The 27,998-nt window shown below is 38.5% G+C and overlaps 1 protein-coding gene across 2 annotated transcripts in view; it reads left to right on the forward strand.

Annotated features, from left to right (window-relative positions):
* Nucleotides 1-27,737, forward strand: part of KCNQ1 (potassium voltage-gated channel subfamily Q member 1) — a 371,634-nt gene extending 343,897 nt beyond the window's left edge. For both annotated transcript variants that reach the window (XM_060768420.2, XM_060768431.2), the window contains one exon: nt 24,441-27,737. In XM_060768420.2, the coding sequence (XP_060624403.2) occupies nt 24,441-24,647 (207 nt within the window). In that variant the 3' untranslated portion in view covers nt 24,648-27,737. The remainder of the gene's footprint in view (nt 1-24,440) is intronic.
* Nucleotides 27,738-27,998: the final 261 nt, after the last annotated feature.

Below are 27,998 nucleotides of genomic sequence, written 5' to 3' on the forward strand. Positions count from 1 at the left end.
GTATAAAAGAACAACCATACAGCTTAAGGTCACATATGTGAATATGGTACTGCCTCACAGATATTTTGGACTGTGGTTTTCATTGCCCTTCAACCTTTACTGTAGTGATATGGTTTACTTCAAATAGGAACCTTGGATAGCCTCTTCAAAGTGTGATCTAAAATCCAGAGTATATTTTCTATCACACTGACAAGGAAACCACCAGCTACAACCAGTTGGTGTTGTGGTTCAAAACACCAGGAAAGCATCAAGGAAGAAAAGACTCCTGTAAGGACTCACCTCTGCATGGATTTTGTTTTGTCTTGTTGTAATGAACCAATGGCTTGCTTGAAAGTGGAGTTTGGTTTTCACCCTTACTACTTGTGCTATGCATCTTAAAAGTAGCAGGATGTAAACATCTGTTCTGGAATACTGTGTCTATTTCTAGACACCACAGGTGAAGAAAGATTTTAATAATCTGAAGAAGGTCCAATTAAGAGTGACCAAGGAAATAAAAGGTGCCAAAACCAGTTTCTGTGAAGAATGGCTTAATGCCGGCCTCCAAAACCAGAGGCCCTCCAATTCCCACCAGCTCTAGACAGCTGTTCCAATGACCAGGAATTATGGGACCTGAAGTATAAAACACCTGGAGAGCCACAGGTTGTGCTGGGCTGGCTTAAAGGGTTGGACATGTTTAGCTCGAAGAAGAGAAGATTGAGTGGTGATGCCACTTTGATGAAGACAAGTACCCATTTCATACTGCAGTTGTCTCACGTAGATAGTACTTTAATTTTCATGACTCAATCCTATAGAATCCTTAAATGTGTAGTGTAATGTGAGGCATTTAGAGTTCTCTGCCAGGGAACCCTGAAATGCCTCCTCAAACCAAAAACTCTCAGAATTCTGTAAGATGCAACTAGGGTGCTTAAAGTGAAATGAACATGCTGCAATTGTGCAGTATGAAAGGAGGCAAAGTGATTGTACAATACAGGTCTCTTCTAGATCCAACTACTGTTTGGATACTCATGGTGAATAAATGACTAATTGAATTGTGTCTATAACCAAGACCATTAAACCATTAATATGGAAGCTTTTCTCCTAGCTACAAATTTTAATAAAGGACAGTAGCAGTCCTTTCACAATTTTTTACCAGAAGACAAGAGTATGATTTTACAGTCACTATGGGGAAATCAACCTAGTTCTGCTTTGTTCATATCACCTACTGCCTATATGTATGCAGTAAATTTTTCGCAAAGGAAAAAATATCATCAGCAAAAGTAAAACAATGAAAATAATTTGGAGACAGTCAAGAATTTTTTCACACAGTACTCATTGTAAGTCTCCTGGAATGCAATAGTGTACAATGTATTGTAAATACTGGGTTCAAACCTAGACTAAACCAATTCTCTTTGTCCAGCCAACCCCACAGAGTGCTGTTAACTGATATCTGATTCAATATGGAAATTCAACAGTATTGTTATAACAGAGGATGAGAAATGGAAATATATTTTAAATTAGTTAGTCAGCATTATTCCACTTAATGTTAGGTTGCAGTGAAGATGAAGATATAAAGGATAGGGCCATATATGATACTGTAAAAGCCTTGAAGGGAAGGGTGTAATAAAAATGTAAGATGAATGCAAATCTTGGTGTAGTTGAATAGATCCAGAATGGCTTCTATTGCAGTCAACTGGAGCAAACATAATTATATACATTGGTGGGGGGAGGCAGCATTGGAGCAGTGCCCCTGGATATTTTTCTTTGCTTTTATTTTTTGAGAATCAATTCCCTCCTGTACCCCTTCATTTCAATTTGCAACTGAGAGTACTTTCAAGAAAATTCATTATAGCATGCAGACTGCTTGAAACGAGGTTAGGAATCCGAAAAGGAGGTTTCCTTCATTAACTAAATACCAACACACAGTCTATTTGATATGAAAAATAGCCCAAATTACAGTGGTATTCATACTCCACTGGAATGGTGGAGTTGTTTTGGAAATTTTTTGTGTTGTGTTTGCAGAGGACGCTTGCCAAGAAACCATTCTCTCAGGAAATGATAAATGGCAGTTTAGAGACTTGAGTGGCCTGCACTGTATGTCTTCATAACTACTGACTCAGTCATGTATATTTCTGATGTCTGTCACACTCTGAAAATGGGGGTTTATGATCCTAATTCACAAGCCTATTATTGTTCTGTAGTTGCAAGTTTTAAAAAAATATGTTTCACATAGTTTTGAAGTATGTCTTTTGTTATTGTTTTTGAAAGTCTTTTTGCATGAACTTACTGTTAAGAATGTAACTTTCAGTTCCAAAAATGCACTGCAGTTTCTTTTCAGAGTTTTAGCTGCAGAGTTAGCAGAGTTTTCTAGGTAAAGTTATTCTCTTTTTCTAAGGCTCAGGGCTAATTCCAAATACTTGTGGGCTGGTCCAGCAAGCTATCTCTTAATCCTCCTACTGAAAACTTGCTGTTCATTTCTCTGTTCTTGCATCTTTCTTCCTTCCTTCCTTCCTTCCTTCCTTCCTTCCTTCCTTCCTTCCTTCCTTCCTTCCTGATGTTCTACACACCAAAAGGTGGATTAGTAACCTGTTTGGAGCAGAGCAGTTGTGCTCTTACAGGAGGATGTATATTTTCTGATGTTAGAACAGACTTTTATACATTATCCACACCATACCAGAGGAGGTAAAGATCATGATGAAAATATAGGAACAATCCTGCCCAGTACCCTCACTTTCCAATTGAGAATTTTGCTGAACAAGCTCTCACTTTTGTATTGATTTGAGTGAAATGAATTGCTATCCTTCAGCATTCAAAGACTGTGGACAAGGGAAGACTTTCTTGATAGAAAATGCATGCCTCTTAGGTCTTTTCTGGGCAATTTTCACTCACTTGCATGCCAGTTAGGATTTGTTTGGTTATCAGTTATCTGATCTTTGCATATTTAAATGGTCTTCCAAATGGACAAAGTTTTGACATCTAGTCATCCAGATGTCAGTATAATCTTGTTTGAGCTCTAAAATTTAAGTGTGCTACTCTGCAGATTTGTGGGATTAATTAAAGCTAAGAAATCAAAGCATTCTTTTTACTGATTCTGCCAGATCCTCACATCTTGCATTGTGTATTTATTTATTTATTTATTTACAACATTTCTACCCCACCTTTCTCAACCCGGGGGGGGGGGGGGAATCAAGGCAGCTTTACAATGTAGGCAGCTATTCAATGCTATTAAAACAATGAAAAAAATAAAAAAATATTTAAATAAGATTATAAAATACATCAAAACATTTAAAAACATTTAAACCAATATAATCACGTTTAAACCACGCTATTCATAATCGTAATCCGGGTCATTCCAATAGTCCTTGCATATAATTCTGTATTTGTCTATTGCATAGGTTCTGCAAAGGCTTGATCAAAGAGCCACGTTTTCACTCTTTTGTGGAAGGTCAGAAGGCAGCTATAGCAAAGAATGTCCCAGCAAATTGGAGATATTCCACCAGGTGCCACCAATTATAAAAAAAAACAGTGGAGGGATGGTAGGCAGAATTTGTCTCAGGCACACCACACACAAGATGGAGGACAAAAGGCAAACAACAAGGCTTGTCCCAAGGCGAGACTGTGAGGCAACCAGTGCACACACACACCCACTCACAGAAAGCCAGACATTGGGAAACCACCACTGTATTTTATATTTTGCCTTTGCTCCTTCCAATCATTTATTAAAGATTACTTTTGCTGCCACCAATTTATTATTTTTATAGACCACCTCCTTCACTGAAATGTTTAAAAGCCACATGGAGACTTCAGTTGGGATAAAAGAGGAACATTTTGTTTATTTTGAACAGTCAATAAGCGTAATGGTTGCAGATGACTTGTCAGGCTTTTCTTGTTACATAGAATGGTATTTCTATCTTGAGTTTCTTTAAAACAAAGTTCTACATACAGAAATCCAAATCTTTTAAACCCTTTTGAAATCTCCCTCCCTCCCTCCCTCCCTCCCTTCCTTCCTTCCTTCCTTCCTTCCTTCCTTCAGCAGTCTAAACACTATAGAGGCCTGATAACTATTATTCCTCAAAGAAGCTTCTTTCCTATAAAAAAAACAGTTCCCAAATCTCTTCCTTCCCCTTTCACTGCTCCTCATCCTTCTTCTTTGCTTCCAAAACCCTAACTGAACTTAAAATGGCTGCTTTCTTCTTCCCTTTGCCCCTGGCTCTGCCCATCTCCACCTACTGAGCTTTTTCCCTCTAATTTCATCGGCCAGTAAGGCTACTCTTCTGGCTTAGAGACTGCCTGATTGCTCCACCCTTCAGCTCTGCTTAGCTTTAGCAAGTTGGGCCTGGCTTCTGCCTTTACACCAACTCTTTATATACCAACCCTTCACACACCAACCCTTCAGGGTAGGCCAAACTGTTACACCAGCACTTTGAATTGTGCTCAGTAGCAGACTGGCAGCCAGTGGAGCTGACACAACAGGAGGATTGTGTGCTCGCTGTACGCTGCTCCGGTGAGCAATCTGGCTGCTACCCATTGGGCCATTTGAAGCTTCCAAACCATCTTCAAAGGCAACCCCACATAGAGTGCACTGCAGTAATATATTTGGATGTAACCAAAGCATGGACTACCGTGGGCAAGTTTGACTTTCCAAGGTACAGGCTCAGCTGGTGCACAAGTTTTAATTGTGTGAATGCTCCCCTGGCCACCACCGAAACCTGGGGTTCCAGGCTTAGTGATGAATTCAGGAGAACTCCCAAGCTGCAAACCTGTGTCTTCAGGCTGTAACCCTATACCCTGTTCAGCCTTGCAACTGACCAGGAGTACTTCTGTCTTGTCAGGATTCAATTTCAATTTGTTCGCCCTCATCCAGATCATCACAGCTGCCAACCACCTGTTCAGGGTCAGTGTAAAATTGTTCCACCTTTTCTTATCAGCTATGTAAAATTCTCCTTGTCTTTATCCAATTTTTCTTTCCTATTGGTATCAAACATCACAGACTGTACATCATTTTGAAGGTAAAAAGCAATCCACAAACCACTGGGTGGTTACATTCTTGATACATGAATAGGCTTATGATCATACATTATATCAGTAGGTCATATCACCTATTGTGTTTGATCAAAGCCTTGTTATGAAAAATTCACTTTCAGACAGTCAAGTTCATAAAGGAATATGTTGTTCGGTCTAAAAGATATTGGTCATAATAACAAAACTTAAAATCTTCCACTTTGCTCAATATCCATGAAGTGTTTTAATCCGCATTGCATCTAGATCATGCAACCAATCTCTGATCAATCATTCAACCCTTTTAAAGGATATCTGTCTTGCCATTTAGTTTGTCATCTTTTTTAAAAAATGTTTTTCTTTCCACTTTCTGAAGAACTGTGCCAGTAATATAATACTATCTGTCTCCTGTGGTGGCTGATTGAAAACTTTTGCCATGAACAGTGACCCCCAGGTTAGTGGTAGGCATGATTAGTACAGGTGTTCACAGTGTGCACAAAAGCACTTGTGAGCTGTGGGTCTCTTGGCAGAGGTCAAGTTCATGTCATCTTCTACACATGGAAAGCTTCTTTGTCCAACTCTGATATACAAGCCTGTTCCAATAATGAAATTAGCCATAGAATTGTAAATAGACTGCAGTTTCAGGGAGGGGGAGAGAAACCTTGTGTTGACCTTTTCTATTATGCAATCACAACTGTGCACAGGAGTTAGAGACTCAACTTCTATTGGAAGCTTATATAGGGGGAATTCACCCTATAGATGAGCCAATATGTGCAAAGAAAGGAAGGAAATGGCTGTAGAAAATCTGAACACTAGCTAAAGATCACAAGTTTGCATTTCAAAAATATCCCATGCTGTTATTTTTTTAAAAAAAAACAATCCTAATGAAATAACACTATTTCTAAGTGATACCACCAATGGAACATGAACTCATTTTAGCTTTTGCTTGTAGTTTGCTTCATTAAATATCTGGATCACTCTGAGATTAGACCAACTCTAGCAGATCAACTTGCGAAATATTGAGAACTCAAGGGAATGTAAACCATTTATTTGAATTTCACCAAAATGATTGAAGTAACACCTCAGGCTTGAAAACACAAGTCAAATGTCATGGTACGTTTTCCTACAACAAAATAAACTGAGGGAACCAATTCAAATTTGCATGACCTCCCACTGACTTTCATTTCAGATGTGGCTAAAGCAGGAGATGGACCATAGTTCCCTAAAAAAGAAGAGAGTGGTAGAATGATACTATCTTACTGTTGGTATAGGCACATATTTCTTGTGTATTATTCTTATCACTGATAAAACATGTTTTCAAAATCCTAAAACACTTTGTAGCACAAGTAGTTCCATCAACATCAGTATTCCCTTTAAGTATTTTTAAGCCTTGCCTATCAGGAAATTCACAGGAGAACAAGTTGAGGCATTGTACTAAGTTTTATTCTAATAACACAAATAGCACAGATAAATAGCTGCCCTCAGTGGTACAGTGTTTCCAGTTATCCTCCTATTGATATCAGTATAAAAACTCTTCTTGATATAGAACTTAATTTTGCTGAAACCTTTACAAATATTTATTTGAAATATTTATTTGAAATATTTATTTGAAATATTTATTTATTTCCCATATTTATATACTGCCTTTTTCAGCCCGCACGCAACTCAAGACGGTATATAGTCGGCAATCAATGCCCCCAACAACATAAAATATAATTTTAAAACATTAACATAGAATATAGACCATATTAAAACAGTAAAAACAATACAAACAATAACACACAAGTCCTCGGCATCTCATTACTAAAATCATTTTCCAGTCGCATCGTCCAATCATTCCGTGGATCTAAATTAGTCTTTTACACTGCATTTGCAAATGCTTGCTCAAAAAGCCAGGTTTTAACTCTTTTTCGAAATGTTAGGAGGGAGGGGGCCAATCTGATATCCCTAGGAAGGGTGTTCCATAGCCGAGGGGCCACTGCTGAGGGGCCCTGTCTCTCATTCCCACCAATCGCATCTGTGAAGGAGGCGGGACTGATTATCTCTCCAGACTATCTCCAGGCTATCTTAAGCACCTAGCTGGTTCATAGGGAGAGATATTAGTTTTAAAACCTTGAAGATTTTCCTTCATAATGGTGTCCATGATTATATTTTATCATGTTCTATATTTTCCATTCAAAACAGTGGGTAAATGTTGCCATCGTTGTGGAAGGATAAGAAAATACAGGATTCTGGTTCTGACATGTTTTGGAAACACATGGTATACTACTAAAATGCAGTCTTGTCAGCCTTCATTAGAGAAACAAAAGGTTACATTTTCCTCACAAAAAGTATGGTTATTTCAGGTTCCATTCTTTGGGGAACTGAATTCTGAACCATTTTAGGATCTGGTTTTTGTTGTTGGATAACTGATTAGTTCAGGTTTCTCAGTTTACAAAGTCTCTGACAATGACACTGATTTTTACAGGGGCTTTGTCCACCCACCCACCTCCCTTATCTTCCTGTCTAACTAGAAGTTGTTTTTTAGATATATACATGCATAGTAGCATTGGCCATGGGAATAAACTAAGGGAAAGCTGGAGAAACATGGACTTTTTGTGTTAGATTTCAGCAATATGTCTACAGCAAACAATGTAGTAAAACAATTTGAGCTAGGAAAAAGTAAAATCCTATTTTAGCCAACCCTACTATAGCCATTTGTGCCTGCCTCCAACAGATAAGGTAAATGGCAGATCCCTACAGAATCCCTTATTGAGCAATAGTAAAAAAGCAAAACAGAGAGAAAAGGAGAGAGCAGTTAAGCTTAACACACCAGCTCCCCTTGTTATGTTATCAAAAGTTTCATCACCACAATGGGATTTATAAAAAGTGGAGGCTTGTGGAAGGGGGGCGGAGTTATTCCTAGATGCATTTTGAAAGAAGGCTTTAAGTTCAAAAAACTGTTTATTTATACAAGACTTATCTTTCCTGGTTTTTCTGTTTGACGGGTGATTCTGATTACTTTGGGGGGGGGGGGTGCTGAAATATGTTAAACTGCTCTATTTATTATGTAGGAACCTATACCTATTATTTCTATGTTGTTTCTGCTCCTGGGACTAATTTTCTGTTTAAAACGCATTGTCCTGGATTACATCTACTTCATTAATTGTAGTATTATTGTGAGAGCACTTGCACTGTCTATAAATTGTCCAGTTATTCCTACAACAGTTTTGGGCCTTTTCTGGTGTGACACATATATGACACAGGAAATTGCAACAAAACTCCTTTTCAGACTAGACCAATCATATTAGAATATCAAGTGTTCATCTCATATCAAAATGGATTTCAAAACCATTCCTTTCTAGGAACTTCACTAGAGCTGGCATGGGATGAGCAGTACTTCATGGTGTTAGTGGAAACATGGGGTGGTTTTTATTATTATTTTGGGGAAGGAGTATTTTCAAGCAATTGATGGTTGAATCCATGAATATAGAGGGCTGGCTAGAATAATAAAATAGTTGTACCAATAATTATGGTGGTGGTGGTGCTTCTCTGAAAACAATATTCTACGTTCCATCATCCTGCCAGCGTTAGTGGACAGGGAAGAAACAGCACCATAAAGCTGTCTCAGTGTTAATTTCTGGCTTTATCAAATCCTTGTTAGAGAAAGATGATTGTAACCCTATGCTTTTATAATGTAAGAACCTTATAGCTGGGCAGGTAGAATGCTTTGTGTGTGTGTGTGTTGTATTTTTAACCTGCCATTTTGGGTTGAAAATTCTCCAAATGCAGCAAAACTGCAAAGAGTCCCATTAAAGAAATTACTCGGTAAGAAAAATCCATTTGTATTTCTCTGCTTACAGAAAGGAATCAGAACAGATTCCCTCTGTTTCAACTTCTGCCTGTAACCTCCTCACCCACTTAAGCAGATTTGAACCTCCAGCAGGCACTGGAGGGAAGCCAGATGGATAGGCAGTCTTGGCATGGGAATAAGCACGCAGTCTGTTGTCCCCATGAGAAGAGTGGGAAGAGGGAGGACAGAAAAGGGACCCTCTATGAAGAGATGTCTTCTTTGTCACATAGGATATAGTCCAGTAGGGCCTCCAAGAGACAAATAGCAAAGTACAATAAAGTGGTTAACTAAATAAAACAGTATAGATTAGATAGCTATAGATAAGCAAATTGGAAAGTAAGGTATTGCAAAGACATTGTAAAAAGAAGGTTGCAGGTTTGTGTAGCTTAAGAGTTGAAAGCTTGTACCAGCTAGGAAATTAACAAAGAAAATCAGATTTACTTAAACGCACATCAAGTGATTTTTGTATATAACACTTGATGGCTGGTAACTGACGGCATGAACTCACCCAACTAAAATGGAGGACATGCAGTCCAGTCTGCAGAATTAGGGCGCATCTACTAAAGACACCACTTTAACTGTCAAGGCTTAATGCTGTTGAATCCTGAAATTTGCAGTTTGGTGCAGCACCAGCGCTCTTTGGCAGAGAAAGCAAAAAGCCTTGTAAAACTACAACTCCCATGATTGCATGACATTGTGCCATGGCAGTCAAAGTGGTGTCAAACTGCATTAATTCCACATGTACCTTCAGATTTGTGGTAGCTCATTCACACATACAAATCATTGCTTACAGTTTAATGGCCAAGCTAATCAATGGGCCTGTATAACCAAGAGCTGGGACTAGAACTGAGTTACCAAAAAAGAGTAAGTTAACTATGTTGTGCTAATTTTCACGGGTGAGAATGCTCATACTGTGTGTTGTAAAATGGGGCTCTGGAGGGGTAAATAGGCCATTTAAAAATATATAATAAATATTACAAAGTAAACATTCTTCATTTATTTTTGAAAAGCAACACTGCTGCTTGGGAATAGTGAGATGTGAAATATAACATATGCAGTGCTGGACTAGCCCGACGTGATACATGGCATGTTTGCTTTAAAAGATGAGAACAATCTAAAATCTGGTTTGAATTAAAAATGTATGTGCAAGGCACAAGGGGGGAGGGGGGAGTTAGGGGGACCCATTGTCTTAGCCAGCATCTAATAAAATAACTTTGAGGGAGGAAAATGTCTGCCTTGTAACAGCAGAGCTGTTAAATGCATCAGATGAAAAAAATATATTTATAGCACTCTAGACCTGCAAGCATTTTATCCCATTCTTTCAGGGTTTTTTTAATAATAATAAAAAAATCTTGGCATCTTCAGGATGTACTATGATGAACCAGAACCAGAACAGCTACTCAACGGTGAAATTATCAGCAGGCACAGGCAGGGGGTTATTAGTCATAGCCTTAGTATCACACTGGAATGAGAGCCAAGGATTCAAGGAGCGTAGCAGTCTACTTTGGAAGGGGACCAAGGTTTTTTCGTGTGTATGTGCATGTGTGCTTTCAGCAAGAAGCTTTTTTAAAGAGGTTCTTTTATTTCTGCTGGAGTCATTTTGCTTTTTTTTTTTAACTCCAAGTATTCCACTTCAACAAATTCATAGGAAGAAACCAGAACAGGGAGGATATTACTGTTTAATAGCAAGACTTCTCCCAGCAAACAAAAACAAAGGGCAGTGACTCTTAAAAAGCAACTGCCAAATAGTTTTATTAACAAGTAGAGAAGGAATGGGCACACATCCCCCTACATAGCTGGATGTCTAAGGAAATTCGCATAACTCCACGGAGGAGGCAACAACACCTGGAGTTCATTGTTGTCCCCAAATAAAAGACCATTTTGTCTTCACTGGAGGGAATTCTGGCCAAAAGGAGTGAAAACAGAGAGCTACTTGAGAGGAAGATGTGTTCCAGTAATCTGGGTATATGTCTGAGGCTGAGTTCCCAAGCTAGAATCACGGCTATGACTTGACAGTCATTGAGGGAAAGCTGTCCAATTTCTCTTTGTTTATTCAGATATGAATGGGAGGTATAATGCTCCTGTTGTTGTTGTCATCATCATGTAGTCACATGTTCTTTCCAAATTATGGCAGTCCTAATTCAACTCTCCCTGAGATTTTCTTGGCAAGATTTGCTCAGGCGAGGATTGCCATTGCCTTCTAAGGCTGAAAGTGTGACTTGGCCAAGGTGCGCCAGTGGATTTCCATGGCCAAGCAGGGATTAGAACAATAGTCTTCCAGAGTCCTAGCCCAACATTTAACCTCTACAATACACTGCCTCATATTAGTCCTAGGTTCACTAACGCTGACAGGTCTTTCATTCAAAGTATTGGTCTCTCAACATTTAGTCTATTACTTTTGAAAATGTACACATATGTGTTGGGAAACCAACAGAAGTTACACAGAACATAAATCAAAGTTGGTCTCATACTGGTTGTATGAGACCAACATACAACCAGTTCCAGAGGTTTGTTATACACCACTCTTGTTTTGCCAAGAGATAATGTACATATTAGGTTGTGCATGACATTCTTCATAATCTTCAGGCATGGCTGCAAATAAGCATTGGACCCCTTTATACTCTTTTCTCATGTGTACTGACTACTGAGCCACAGTAACAACTAACTATTGGGCTGTTTGAGAGTATGTGATCTTGAGAAGGAGAAGACATGAATGTGTGGCACCTGATCATTATTAATTGAGTTGCATTCTAGAGGTTCCTGGGAAAACTGGGCAATGGTGCCTTTTTCCAACTAGCGATTTTCCCAGTAAAGTGAAGCACACGATCAGTTCATGAGTTACACCAACTGGCATGAATAACCAAGCAGCTGAATTTTGAGAGCAAATGCAGTGTCAGGTATCTGAACTAAAGACTGGTAATGCAGTTTGATGCTACTTTAACTGTCATTACTCAAGACTTTGAAGTCATGGCAGCTGTGGTTTTACATGGCCCTTAGTCTTATATGCTAAAGAGTGCTGGTGCTTCACAAAACTTACAACTCCCAGGATTCCATAGCATGAAGCCATGGCTCTTAAAGTGGTATCGAACTGCATTAATTCTATAGTATAGATCAGACATAGACAAACTTCAGCCCTCCAAGTATTTTGGACATCAACTCCCACAATTCCTAACAGCCGGCAAACTGGCTGGAATTTCTGGGAGTTGAAGTCCAAAACACCTGGAGAGCTGAAGTTTGCCCATGCCAGGTATAGATACTCCCTTGAGCTCTTGTTTGACAGAGACAACAGACACAAGACCGCTTCATTGAACAGACTGATGTAACACTCAGATAGTTTCGGCCATGGAGGAATAGCAATCAGAACAAATAGATAGATAATCTGTGTGTGTGTGTGTGTGTTCATATTTGCATTCTGTTGTTACCTTACATGGCACACGAAGTGCTAAGTGCAGTGTAAAAGGCACTTGTTCCTGTGTTACTTTTCTCTGGGCATACATAATTCCATCTTCTAAGTAGAAATGTTACAGCTGCAAATGTAAAAAAGAATATGTGGCCTTTTTGTGTTCTTTCCAACTAAAACAGCTGTATCTAGACTGTGTTCAGCCCAGAAATTTTAGATACTGGATGTACATTTGTTTGGCAATTCCCATGTAATGTTGGATTTATCTACAACATTCAACCACTACTTGTAATTACTTGAGAACTTAAGTGAAATTTGAGATTAATTGTCCGGTTTCCATGCTCTTTGGAATACTGTAATACATAAAGCAGGCATGAGCATATTTCAACCTTCCAGGTGTTTTGGACTTCAACTGCTGATAGGAAGTAACGAATTGTGGGAGTTGAAATCCAAAGCACCTGGAGGGCTTCTCTTCAATCCTTCTGTTGCCTGGAATTGCAACATCAACAATCCATACTTTGTTTTTTAATACGATAGTGAGGTCAGGAGTTTTGTGCTCCAAAACTCTGTCATTCTGAATTCAGAAGTCCCAGAGTAGTTTGACATGTTCATTTTCTGTAACTTTTTCAGGCTTGTGATCCCACCAGTTCTTTGTCGCAAGCAGATGGTATTTTTGTGACATAAGTTCCAATGAATAATCTAAGCAACGGTGTTATGCCTCTGCTTATAGTCTGTCTGCGTGATCTTCTTGCAGCAGCTTCTTGTTTCATCTGCTTCCTTGCAGAGTCTTCCCTTGGGATCTGTTGTCGACTTTTCAATTCTGGCTTTGATGGCATTGGTTCTAATGGCTTGTTCTTGGGCTGCCAGAATCAGGCCCTCCGTCTCCTTTTTCAAGGTTCCATTTGTGAGCCACAGCCATGTTTTTTCTTTGTCAATTTGACTCTCAATTTTTCCCAGGAACTGTCCAAGGAGAGCCTTCTTTTGCCAGTTTTCTCTTCTGCTCTGGATTGTGTTTTTATGGTATTCACTCTTTGTCTTTTGCACTTTAAGCAGTTAACTACTATTGACTGCCCTCAATGTTGATTTTTGACAACCTTTCACATAATCTGCCAGTGCATGTTTCTCTTCTACTACCGTTTGTTTCACTTGCAGAAACCCTCTGCCTCCTGATTTTCTGGGCAAGTAAAGTCTGTCGACATCACTACGCGGGTATAATGCTTGTGCTTGTGTCCAGTTCACAATTCCAGCAGTGTATCTAATGACAGGGATAGCCCAAGTGTTAATTGCCTTGATTGTATTATTATTATTATTATTATTATTATTATTATTATTATTATGCTTTCAAGGGTAAATGTAATGAAGTTGTAAGTGTAGATAAATAGGATTGTCACAGCCTACTTCTCTTCTTTGTACATTTAAGGGCTCAGTGAGACAGAAGGTATTTTTTAATGATAGGTGAAGTGATGCACAACTTTTTAAAAAATATTCTTTATTGAAGTTTTCATAAAACATAAAATATAACAAGAGGAAAAAGGAAAAGATAGAAAAAAGAGAAAAGAGAGAAAAGAGTTAAGACGAAAAAAGGAAAAAGAAAATATATATATAGATCTAAAAGTTGACCTCCTGGTATCCTCCAGAAATCTTTTCCATCCTTTTAGTGTTTATGTTCTTATTGTTCTTCTTTCCCTCTTTTTGACGTATTTCATGTCAGAGTAGTTATAGTTATTTCATATGTATGTATGTTTTCAATGTGTTTGTATTAGTATTATAATGTATTACAATGTATTAGTATTGGTTTTCAAAGATGGATTCAGCTATGTGTTAGAATTGTTATTAAGAGGCAGAGAGAGAAAGAACCTTGAGACAGAGATAACGAAAATTCCTTTGCCCAGGGAAGAAAGAGGGAGTTACCCAGCTTGAAGGACAGAATGTTTACTTTTGCCTGTATGTCTTGTGCTGTGTCCGTCGCCATCTTTTTTAGTTCCAAAATGTAGTTCCTATGTAGTAGATGCTTTAGTAAAGCTCTCTTAGAAGAATGCTGCCTGAGATTGTTTATTTCTGAAACTACATGCCTGTTGCGCCAGACTGGAGAGTCTGAACTCTGACATTTGGTTATGGGCCCAGATTATGCCCAGGATTATGACCAGATTTATGGATGATAAGAGTACCAAGGAGCAGACCTGTAAGCATGCTGCCGGAGCCCTGAATTGCAACCCAGTTGACAGAAGAGGCTGACGGAGCATGGGAACTGAAACAGCCTGACGGAGCAAAAGAGAGAATTTTGCCGTGGCTATTCAGTGTGAGTTGATGACAAAGATTGCAGCCTGCGGTGAGTAACGAGGCTGAGTTTTGAAAGAAGATACGCAGCGGGGCGCGCTGGGCCAATTGAGTGATTAAGAAGGTGATTGATGTTGGAATCTGCCAAGCCAAGCCATAAAACTGCCAGAAGCTGTTTTTCTTACAGCTGGGATTAAATCCGGGATTCCGGAGGTTACGAAATGGCTTTTTCAAAGTTCCGACTAACTTATGAGAATGACGGACGGAGTGATGGATGTGATAAATCGTCGGTGAGATGTGCAGACCGTCATCGGTGTTATTTTTGCAACAGAAGACGGCATTATAAAAGAGATTGCAAAGAGAGGAAGTTTCAACTCAGTGGAACGGCCTGTGAGAGATATGGAGCCGAGACCAGTTACTGTGAAGATGAACAGAGAAACAGCAGCAGAAAGATAAATTCCTGTGTGGTGTCAGCTGCAGCCAGAGAAGCGGAACTTTCCAAAGAATTTGCCCAGGCTGGCCGGAGGTGTTTCAACTGCAATAAAATTGGACATTATGCTCGGAATTGTGTGGAGAGAAGATACCAGTCCAGAGGGGGCCGTGTCCCTGGAGTTAGAGTAAAGAGAGGTCGCGGAAGCAGAGGGGGCTATTATGGGAGAAATAGCTCAAGTCAAGCCGAAGAAGCAAGGATCATGGTTGCCGCTGTAGGAGAACTGGATGGCATCAAAAGAGACAGATGGGTACTAGATTCGGGTGCGACACATCATATTTCGAATTCTCTACGTCATTTTAATTGTACCCAATATACCCAGGGGAGTATGGTAACTATGGCTGACGGGTCTTTTCTCATGTTTGAAAAGTTTGGGACGTGTTATATCCCTTGTCTTAATGTTTGTTGGGAGAAAGTATTGTATGTACCAGAAATGAGAACTAATCTGTTAAGTGTAGCAACTTTGACTGAACATAATTATCAAGTAAAGTTCAAGGGAATTTATTGTTATATTTTTGACCCCAAGGGTGTCTTGATTGCCAAGGGTGTGAAGAAAGATAAAATGTACTTAATGTTTGAGAAATTAAATCAGACAGAGAGCAATGAGAATGTACAAGTGCAATGTGTTAAAAATGAGATTCAACATGACAGGTGCATACATTTACTCCATAGGATTATGGGGCATGCTGATATGGAAGTCTTGAAGAAAACTTTAAATTTGTGTCCAGAATATGAGCTTGAAAAATGTTATTTTGATTTAAAATGTGCAATCTGCAGTGAGGTAAAAAGACAACCAATTAAGTGTTACAAGAAGTCCAAAATTAGAGCTGAGAGACTTTTCCAAATAGGACACATTAGTATTGCAGGACCTTACCAACAAAGTGGTGCAAATTCTAGATTTACTATGTTGATAGTGGAGAGATTATCTAAATTTTCTTTTGTATATTTCTTGAAAGATTTGTCAGAGGCCACTGAGAAGCTCGGAAATTGGTTAAAAATGGTTGAGAATGTTTTTGATGTGCAACTGGAGACGCTGTATATTGATAAAGGAGCTGAAGTGTGTAAAGATGAGTTAAAACAGTTTGTGAAGTCAGAAGGAATTGAAGTCATTGAAATGAGTCAGTTTAAGAATGAGGAAGGAATTGCAGATAAAAGAATGGAGTATATAAATGAAATGAAAACATGTATTTTCAAAGACTCGAAGATTGAGAATGTTTATTGGCCGGAAGCAATTCACACAGCTAATTATATAATAAATCGTTTATGGGATCAGGTGTTGGATGATATTCCTTTTCGTAAGTTGTATGGCTATGCACCAAGTTTCAGACACATGAGAATCTTTGGACACTGTGCAAATGTGTTATTACCTGTGAATGAGAGAAACAAACGCAACCGTTATCGTGAGATGTTTTTCATAGGCTATTATAAGAATTATCTAAAATTTTTGAGTTCACCACAAACAGTCAAGTTAGCTAGAGTGGCATATTTTCAAAGATTGAGAGACTGGGAAGACATACACACTAACAAAGAGAATTTACATGGTTTACCCACAAAGAGAGAGGAGAGAAAAGTTGCACCAGATGTACAGGTTGAGCAGAAGCAGAAACAAGAGGTAAAGATTGAGCCAGATACACGTAGAAAGGAAAGGAGTGTTGCCACAGGCACAGAAGTGAAAAAGAGACATGAGTCAGGAACACACACACAGACAAAGAGTGAGAAAATAGCTAAGCAATATGCAGAAGTGATGCAGAGGGTGCAAGAGTTGGCAGAAAGAGGTACACATTCAAAGGAAAGAGAAGTCACATACAAGTCAGAAGCAGAATCACCACAAAGTAAAGGAGAAATGACAAAAACACCTGAAAGAAAGAGTTTGCAAGTTAAACAGGAACCTGAAGAGCCAATAGTTACAAAGCAAATTAGTGTCATGAATGAGAGAGATGCAGTGAAATACATGCAGTACCATAATTCAGCCACTGGGGGCGTAGATACAGTTGCAGTAGGGAAAGATTACACCAGCTGGGATGATAGTGATTTCTAGAACCAGCAAGTACCAGAATGTTTTGAAATAAAATGAGTTTGTTATGAATTGGTTCAGATTGTTAAAAATGTAATAGTGCAAGATGTTTGAAATTGTGTTCAACTAAAAAAAAAAAAGCGTAGGTGCCTTTGCAAAAATGCAATGTGTTTTATGTTCTTTGTAGTTTTGCTATGTGTATTGCTAAGATTTTTATGATGCATTTATTCCCCTGTATTGTTGTATTGATGTATTGAGACTAAGAAGTTAAATCATGTGGTGTAAAGTTATAGAGTGTAAAAGGTTACAATTATTATGAAATGATTATTAAAGGTAATGGTTATTAAAGTATTGAGGTAACGAAGAATAGTAGTTATATTGAAGATATGATGTATTAAGTAGCTATGATGTACTTTAAGAAGAAATGTAAGAATGATATGTACTAAGAAATGATATGTAATAAGAAGTAATGAAGAAGAGTGATTGTGTGTATTAAAGAGATTATAGAATCACAAAGAGACATTATGAAATGAAGAACAGTTATGATATAGAGTTAATATGTGAAAGAAATGCAGAAATGTATGGAGACATGATTGTATGTACTAAGACATTATAAGTTTGCAGAAATGTATTATGTAATGAGAAGAAGTTACTGTGTGTAGAAAAGTTATAATGAAGCAAGCAGAGTAATATGGAAGAAGTATAATATGTGTTTAAGATGTAATAGAAACAAACAAAGATATGATTGTATGTAATAGAAATGTCATTAGATTGCTAAGAGAAGTTAAGAGAAGCAAATGTATGATGAAGTTATTATAAAAGTTAAAGAGTAAAGAATAAGTGAATATTGAAGTTGAGAGTTAAGAGTCAAAAAGTTACTATTATGCAAACCACATGTATGTATGAAGAGAGATATTGTAACACATTGAAAAAGAGGGGGAATTGTCAGAGTAGTTATAGTTATTTCATATGTATGTATGTTTTCAATGTGTTTGTATTAGTATTATAATGTATTACAATGTATTAGTATTGGTTTTCAAAGATGGATTCAGCTATGTGTTAGAATTGTTATTAAGAGGCAGAGAGAGAAAGAACCTTGAGACAGAGATAACGAAAATTCCTTTGCCCAGGGAAGAAAGAGGGAGTTACCCAGCTTGAAGGACAGAATGTTTACTTTTGCCTGTATGTCTTGTGCTGTGTCCGTCGCCATCTTTTTTAGTTCCAAAATGTAGTTCCTATGTAGTAGATGCTTTAGTAAAGCTCTCTTAGAAGAATGCTGCCTGAGATTGTTTATTTCTGAAACTACATGCCTGTTGCGCCAGACTGGAGAGTCTGAACTCTGACATTTCAGTCTTGATCTGTACTTCTCAAATTACTATTTCTTTTTTCTTCTTTTTTAAATATTCTGTAACTTCACTCCAGTCCGTTTCTTTTCTTTTAATTTCTTTATTCTTCAGTAATAAAAAGGTTAACTTATCTAAATTCCTGATGTCCAGCATTTTTGTTACCCAGTCATTTACCTCTGGAATCTCTTCTTGCCTCCATACTTTGGCGTAACACATCCTTGCTGCTGTCAATGCCAAAAATAGTATTTTGTCTTTATTCTCCTCCTGTTTTCTGTCATATATTCCTAACAGGAATATCTCCGGCTTCAAGGGTAGCTGTATTTTTAACATAATTTGAATTTCCTTATGTATTTTCCTCCAAATTTTTTTCGCTTTATCACACGTCCACCACGCGTGGAAAAAAGACCCTTCTTTGCTCTTGCATTTCCAACAGGCCGTGCTCGTATTGTTGTATATTTTACCTAGTTTTTTCGGTGTCAAGTACCATCTTTGCGATATTTTTACCCAATTTTCTCTAAGCTCTATTGCATATGTGAACTTTTGTCTTTTCCTCCAAATTTCCTTCCATTCTTCTTTTCTAATATTTCTTTGTATGTTTTCGTTCCATCTTCTCATGTAGTTTTTTTCTTCCTTTTGTTCCAGGTACCATTCTAACATTTTTTTATATAACTTAGTTATTAATTTCCTTTCTGTTTCCATGATATTATCCCAGAATTCGTTGCCTTGTGCAAAACCTAATTTCCTATCTAATTTAAATTTCTCTTTGATTTGCCAGTACTGCAACCATGTTATGTTCTTGTCAATTAATATTAATTCCTGTTGTTCTTTTATTTCTACCTCCCCTTGTTTAACTTTTAATATTTCTCTGTAGTGATGCACAACTTTTATGCCTAAACCCAATTTTCAGGTTCAGTTGCAGCTTGACCATATGACCGATTAGAAGAGGAGAGGAAAGACACATGTGTTTCAATACCCTAAAAACATGCATGCTCATTTGGGTCATGCATTATATCAGCTGCCATCTTAAAAAATGGCTTAATAAGTGAGTAGGACTTGTTGATTTGTAGGTGTCTAAAGCATGCATTTCAATAACCACGGTTTCCCCAAACACCCCCCCCCCCTTTCATTTTTCAGTATATGTTTTCTTTAGACAGGACTTTGGCTCTCACGTGGCACAAAGGTCTTTTAATTTAATGTGCTTTTACCTGTTTTCTTTCATTCTGTTTTTCATCCTTTATTAATAAGTCATTTAGCTATATGTTGTTTTAATTTGTTATAAAATGGCTTAGTTCCTGTGCTGGCAGAAAGGTGGGGTTTAAATTAAACAAACAAACAAATTCAGGTCACTTTGAGTTGTCGAAGATTTTCATGGCTGGAATCACTGGGTTGCTGGAACATGCTACTGAAACATGGCCATACAACCCAAAAAACTTACAGCAACTAAGGTCGCTTTGCTTGAGAATGCTGTGGGTGCTATTTAAAAGTTAAAAGAAAATAGTGAATTTTACAGCTCCAGGTAACTGAATTGTATAAATGTTGCAGGCCCCTTTGCATGGCACATCCATCTGCCAAGAATCTGCCTCTTTCTACTACTTTATATGAAAGGAGCAAATCATTTTGAATTATTTTTATATTTTATTAGTATGGTTTGCTGTTTTTACTAAAAGGCTCAGAGCTGTCCAGAGGAGCTGATATTAAAGTGGAGTCAGCACTTTTTCTCCCTGCCTGCCTTGCTTTTATTACACTCTTGGCACTGCAGCTAATTTTCTAATCAAGGAAATGTGTTTGAAAGCCTGATTCATAGAGGAATGTAGGATGCACTGAATGTACAGCACATTAATTTAATCAGGTTTAAGAAACATGGCACTACTTTGAGTAGTTTTTCTAGAATTGATTCATAATGCGGGGCAAGCCATTTTAGTGCATCCTAAAACATTATGACATTGTAGCAGTATCCTCCTAAATCCAATAGTCAGTCCAGCTCTAGTGGACTTACTGAATCAGTCATGGCCTGAGAAGCTGGTTTCAGGGTTGTTGGGAGTTTTATAAGGCATATATAGTGAAAATGTACACAGTATGCTTGTAACATTTATTTTATTTATTTACAATTTTTAATCCCGCTTTTCTTGAATCCAAAGGTGACTCAAGGCCAAGCAACCATTCAATGCCTTCAACAATATAAAATAAAAACAACAATTAAAACAGAATTTTAAAAACATACATTTGGGCCATTAAAAACATATACCACCAATACCTTCACAATTAGCCTCATTGTCCAAAGTCACCATCTAAGCAATTCCAAAATTCAATTGCACATAATTCCGTGTTTGTCTATTGAACTAGGTTTCCAAAGGCTTTCTCAAAAACCCATGTTTTCACATATGCAACATATAGCCTGGTCCTGAAAGTATTGAAAGATGAAGGGCAGTTTACTCAACATCTTTTTTTTTATTGCAGGTTAATATGCCAGCCACCACTCCATAGCCAAGCTCTACATGGAGCTTATCCTTAGTAATGAATCCTGTCATCCCACCACCTCAGGGGTGATTGTCTGTTCTAGCATGATTTCCTAGCCATTTTGCACACTTGAAAGATGCTACAAAATTCATTATATAAACATTACAAGATACCAGTTGTTTTTTGGTGGATATTGGAAAGCAACCATGGGTGGTGTTACAAATGATCCAAGAGGACTTGGGTGCTGTTAGGTGAAAGTTTGTTTATCTCAATTTCAAAGTGTGTCATTTGCAAGCACAATTTTTCAACACTTCTATTTACACCCCAAAATATTAGTGTATTTCATGATAGCTGACTGGGTTTTCTTTCCTTTCTGGAGGATAATCTATTTTCACCATGAGGAAAATGGTGAAAATTTTCATCTTTTTAGGAGGTGTCACTTGACAATGTTTTTATCATGATGCAAATAATTTCCTTTTTATAGTAGAAATAATTTCTGCGCTGTGCCTGTAGTATTCCATAGCGCACCATCTGGGATATTTTTATTACAATCCTCTCATGACTCTTTCTGGAGCTGGTGATTTTAGGATTTCAACCTTTGACTTGTGTTTTTGGGAGGAGGTCCAGCTTCAATGCATCCTCCTGCACCTTGTATTTTTGTGGTTCTGTATCTGTATCCCAGCAAGTGTCCACATCATTTGACAAAATTCTCCTTCAGCTGAGAAATATTTGAGCTTTCCTTGAATTTCTCCAGGTTTGTTGACATTCTCTTCAGACTTATATCTTTTACTATTCTGAATGGTGTTTGGACGATAACCAGACATGGGTAGATTGACTTCCATGAAACTGCATTACCAGACACTTCAGCACCTTTCCTATGTTTTTAGGGTGAGGGGCAATGTGGTACTTCTTTCTAGATGAAGGGCTGTAATCTAAACTTATTGTCTACTATCATTATTAGCGGGAAGGTAATTTTGGAATGGAGCAGGAATTGAATGGTCAGCAGCATAAGGATTGCTCATTAATTCCTTCTCCTTGAGTTTGGAAAGATTACCTTTTGGGAGTTCCAGTTCTCAGAATTCTCATGGTCATTGGCTAGGTAGTCCAAAAATTAATGCTGTCATCTCAGCAATCTCCTACAGGACATGTGAATGGCAACGTAAGCATTGGCTGCTTCGCTTATACATTTCAGCTGTGCTGGTAATGCGTGGGTCAGAGAGGAAGAGAAGACGTATTAAAGGAGAAGGCTATATCAGAGCAGCTATTGCTGCTCGTGTTGTGTATGCAATTCATATAGGTTTTTCACTGTGTTCAGACTGGTTTGTATAGGAAAATGCAAATCAGGGTGATCATAGTATTGTGGGCTATGTTGGCTCTCAGACTTCAGCCAGTTTGCCACTACTTGTTTATACTTATTTTTTTCAATTCTTAGAAAAGTTACTCTTTGGACTACACCTTGAAAACACCTCAGTCAGCCATGACCACTTTTATAAACTGTGAATTTATATTCTGACATTCCTCCTTCAAGACACACACACTATTGTTGTAATTTGGCAAACCTGAAACAGTTTTTACCATCTGATTTGTGGCCATGTTAGGCTCCTATTATCTCTAGAATTAAACAGAAGCTAAATCCGGGCATGAGAACATGAGGTGCCCTTGCACTCTATTGTCTGCAGCACCCATTTGGAGACAAAAGGCATCCTTCCCTGTGTGAGTGGTCAAGGAATGTAGCAGGGCTTTTATTCCACCCTCCCCTCTCTAAAGTGCCAGCCAGCATCGCTGAAGTGGAATAGAAGGGTAGAATATCTCATGCCAAGTAAATCCTGGTACAGATTATTCTCCCATGCTCTCTTATCCTTTAAGAACAAAAGAAGGCAACAGGGGCGAAACGTACTCTCCATTCTTCTATTCAGTTTCTGAGGTTCCACAAATCCCTTGTTGCTGGGATCGTGAAAAATCCAGTCTTCCCAACAGACTCTCTCTCATCATTTCCCAATTACCAGCATTTGTTTTGGTATTGTTTGTACTTCATAGCGGAAGAGGTCAGTATTCCCCTCATGCCAGCTGGTGTGCTGGCATTACAACTATTTGCTCCAGGCATGTAGCTCCCCATTTTAAAATAAGGCATACCCTCCAGCAGAATGAGGCAGCAAATCAAAGAGACCTGGCACCGTGTAGAGATGTGCCTTGCTGAATATCAGTTTCAAATTTCCATTCATTACCGTATTTTCTATTCGCTATTTCTGTTTCTATTGGCAAAAATGCTTTTCAATATCTGCTCCAATTCTTGAGCCTTTTCATTCTAAGACATGTTGTCTTCCCTTCCTATTCATTCTCCATGTCTTACTGTAGGAATACAAGGCATAAGAAGGGAGGAATGTGCTATAGTACAACCATCCTTCATGCTGCACTGGAAGGAGGGGCAGCTCATATTTGATGTGAGAGGGCAGAGGTCAGGCATCCCGGCAGGGTCACCAATTCTTCCGCAGATCATAGCTCAGTTTACATTAGAAGATTAATTGTTTTACAGCAGAACCTGACACAGCAAATATCGGCATCATATTTCTTTGAAAAAGCAAGCGTTCTGTCAAAATGCACATACAGATTTTCCCCCATGTGGTGTGCCCACTACAGAGCCTATTCAGTCAGTGAGAGTAGATTAGGTAAACAAGGGTGGGAGGTGGTGTGTTTTGGTTTTTGAACTCCTTTTTACTGAAAGTTTCTCCAAGTCCAGCTGTGAGGCTTTTCCAGAGAAGGCACAAGTATACCCTCTGACATTTTACAGAGGGACACATGTGGTCAAATAACATCAGAATGTGGTTGAATGATTGAAATGAGGGAGAACAGGCAAGGTGCAGGAGTAGCTGCAGAAGTTGCTTTTACCTAAGCCTACTTGGAAGAGCAAGATTCAGCCCGCTATTTTCCCTGCTGCTGAATTTACCAAATTCAAACTACTGTTCTTTTAGCTCAGCACAAGTTGAGGACAAAGGGGGAAACTGCAAGTAGGGAAGGTAAACTAAGGAATTTTTAAAGCAGCTCAAAAGGTTGACTGACAGAGGATGAGTCAAGACTGTCCTGCCAAATCAGGATAGTTGGAGGATATTCATGAGATATGGGCCTTCCGGCAAAACCTTAAGTGTAAACATTCAGGGTCCTTTCCCTCTACTCCAGTGGCTTCCAACATGTAGGTCCCCAGATGTTTTGGCCTTCAACTCCCAGAAATCCTAACAGCTGATAGACTGGCTGGGATTTCTGGGAGTTGTAGGCCAAAACAACTGGGGACCCACAGGTTGAGAACCACAGCTCTACACCATTATAGTGCTAAGATTAAATTTTAACCACCTTGGCTGCATCCTTTAGAAACCTGGGAGGGAGCAGATCCATAGGATACTGTTTTGGTTGTTAGTGGAATCATAGCACTATACTTGTGCAATATGAGAGGTCATTAGGCAGGTATATATTTTAGTATTTCGCTATAACAATACGTCATTCATATATTTCACCCTGAGTATGAGGAATAGGGTGTTACATTTTTCTATCCAGAGTTATAAGAAGGATTAATTCACACATGGAATATAGTTGTGTTAATTCTGCTGTTTCTTTAGCTTATTTTATTCTCAGAGTGGCTGTTCTGTTTGTCTTCACAGGTTGTTCAAATGGACCAGAAGCTGAACCGCATCACAGACCTCCTGCATCACCTAGTTGCCGCCCAACAAGGCAGCCAAGGCAGCCAAGGCAGCAACAAATCATCTCACAGGAATGATGTTAATCCTGAACTCTTTCTCTCGAGTAACACACTCCCTACTTATGAACAGTTGACTGTCCCAAGGGGAATACCTGATGATATTTCCTGATGAAGCGTTCCTTTCTTTTTAATTGACACTGGATCTCATGAATCTTGATGAGGGTTGGGGAGAAATTTGAGCTCATAATCAGCCATACAAAGAATTAAACAGGTCTGCTAAACCAATGTTACTAACCTCAGATGTATTCTTTTTCCAAAGACAATGATCCAGATGACCACAAAAACCTTAAAGCCTGCACTCTGGTGTTGTTTTTCTTGTTGTTGTTTATTAATGTGGTACACTCATAAGCTCTGTTTTTCCCTGTGTGAATAAGTTTTTATCTTACTGCAATTTGTCACTACACAGTAAGACCAGAAATGATGAAGATTATGATGGTGTAGTTAAAATATCAGCCAGCTTCTATGCCCAGTTTATAACATCTGCTGCTGCGGGCAAATCTCTGAAGTTCTGTACAAACTCGTTTGAAATGGTTTCATAACATGGCAGCAATTCTGCCAATATATTTGCACCCTATGTTTCTTCAGTGATCTTGATACTTGAACTTAGATGGCCATGTGTATATTCTGTTTATGACTCTGCTGATGGCAATAGAGATCTACTATAGAACTAGATTCCTGAAGGAAAATAATACATTGTGAAAACATACCACTGCTATTCTAGAAAATGGCAGAAGCATTGAATAATACCCCACTCTGCCCCTCTGCTTATTTTTTAGCCTGTTACATAAATCTAGTGAATGCAGGGTCAATGTTTTTTTAAAAAAACTGTTTTTCTTCAAGGAAGAACTGTTGCTTTAGGCTACAACAGCAATGTTTGTGAAACAAAGCAATGTAAATTTCCTTTTGTATGGTATCGTGATTTCATGGGGACACTAAAATATTGTGACAGAAAATGTAGGGTTTTTTTAGTCGTACAGCTGCCAAATTATTTATTCATAGTATTTATCACAACCACCTGTGTGTGTCTTTGTCCTGAAAGAGATTTCAAATCAGTTGCTTTTTATACTGAGATAAGTCTAGTTTATTTCTCAGTGCACTGTAATAAACACAAGTCTAGCTTAACTGGATCTTATTGGGTAAGGGCTTGAAACTGCTACTTGCGGGAAATACTTTCAGTAGCTTTAGTCATGGGGGACTTCCAGCCAAATGCACATTTATTTCCTTGTTGGCTGGCTCACCTCTATATTATGTTCCAAAAGGGAATGGGTGGATCTTCCTCATGGTAAGATGCACAAACCTTTCGATCTGTTTAGCTGTACAAAAAAGCCCTGCTTGTTAGGTGTAGAAGTGCCTTTCTCTTTACTTAACTAATCACCTCTAAGGGCTGGTTTTGCTATACACATCAGGGAATTGAAGGAATGGGTCACCTGTTCATCTTCAGGTCCTGCTGTGTAAATATAAAAAATCCATCAGATTGTGACTACAAGGGCTGCCTATGCCTATGCCCCTTGTGGAATGTGGCTTCTGGGGGAATTTGTTTTGTTTGTGTCTTTCAAACAAAATTTCTAGCTGCCCTGGAAAATCAGCTTGAAAGTGTTTAATCTGCCCTTGTAGAAAATTGGTGGCAGTGGTAGGATGGCTCTGTTACCCCACTTTATCTCAATGGTAATCCTTTCAATGGAATAGACATATATATTCAGCTGTGAGTCATGAGGGAATGCCTATATCAGTTTCAAAGCACCTCTGAGAAATTAGAGGGAACTGGAGAAATGGGAAGAAGGCCCTCAGAGCTATGTGAGTTTACACTGACTTCTAGAAATATCTGTGTTTTTATACAATCATTCACAATATTTATATAATTCTTCTTAATAAGCACAAACTGAAATCCTGGTCTTTCTATTTTATTTTCATTTCAGGGTAGTGAATATAACAGTTAAATATGTGTTAGCATATTTGCGTGCACAAGGAACTGATCTAACATATGACCTGTGTCTGAGAATACAAGCACACCATGATATTCTTAGTAATCCAGAAAAAATGGCAACATGGAATACCTCTTACCATTCAGCCTATCTACTGTATATACTCATGTATATATATATTTTTTTTACAAAAAATCAAAACAAAAAACCTGGGTCAATTTGCAAATGGGTCAATTCTTGAATAGAGACCCAGCATGAAGACACCATCTTCACCATTTTTCCATGCGAGTGGCATAAGGCTCACTACATAAGCCTCTCTGCAGAGAGACTGCAGCAGGCATGTATACTAATCCTCTATTTAAAATGGTTTTGCAGAGGTTTATGCTGTAAACATTTTTCAGGCTACTCCAAATTGCCGCTGATTATTACTCAGGTGAAAAAAGAATGGAGGGGAAGGAGAAAGGCCTTCCTTTATTTTTCCAGTATAGATAAGGGAACTAACTGTGTTTCTATGGCTGTAGATCATCTGTACAAATACATTTTGTGATCAGTAAAGCAGTTTACACCCTCTCTGTTGTAAAGAGATCTTCTCCTCTTTAGCTCTTCTTATATGTGTTCCCTCTATACATTTCTAAAAGGAGAGGAAAAGATTGCATGCCCCCAAATTCATCCCCCAAATCTGTCCTTGACTTCTCCATGAGGTCAGCTTAGACATGAGTATACATGATGGCCTCCTTTAATATATCAACTGAATGGAATGGTTTGGATGGGGAAGGTGTACAACCTTTTCCTTTTCCCTATTGATGACTGTGATTATTCTGTTTTCTTGGCATGCATGATTACAATTCCTTTCTTCAGGAGTAGATTCCATGCAATTAACAGAAACACCATGTTATTGAAAAATTCTACCTCCCGGTCCAGTGTTGTTATGGCCCAGCATGTCATTTCCCAGTTACATGCATGACCAACACGCCTATATGGAGAGATCCACTGTCTGAATGACTTGCTGACTTTGCCAGCCAGGAGACAGGTACTTCCAGATTGTACTCATGCCAGTGGCCTCAGCATCAATCAGTACAAAGACTCTGCAATACATCCTACTAAACAGCATTTCTTCCATTGTGTTGTAGAAGAAGGAACAGGCAGTCCTCTCTGTGAGAACTACTTCACATAAGTAGCTAGTACACAGAGTGCTCAGTGTGCATCAATGCCCTCCGAAGTGTGATGCAGCTTTTGCTTTTTCATCTTCCAATGCCTATAATGGAGGTGCAGTTGAGCCCTGTCATTAGATCGCATGAGGAAAGTACCTCAGGTGGCAAATATTTTTCATGGGTTTTCCTCTGTTCCCCTCTCTTACAATTCAGAGATATATATGCCACCTACTCTGTTCCAGGGCCCTTAAACTTGATGCTACCTCAGGTAGGGTGGAAGACACATTCTTATTGTTAGCATTTCTAACATTTAGCTATAATTTCAGCCCATTTCAACAGACTTGGCATGGAATACATTCTTCTTTGTTGCAATTTAACTTAGGATGA

The sequence above is a fragment of the Anolis sagrei genome, chromosome 1 (assembly GCF_037176765.1).
Source record: "Anolis sagrei isolate rAnoSag1 chromosome 1, rAnoSag1.mat, whole genome shotgun sequence".
NCBI lineage: Eukaryota > Metazoa > Chordata > Lepidosauria > Squamata > Dactyloidae > Anolis > Anolis sagrei.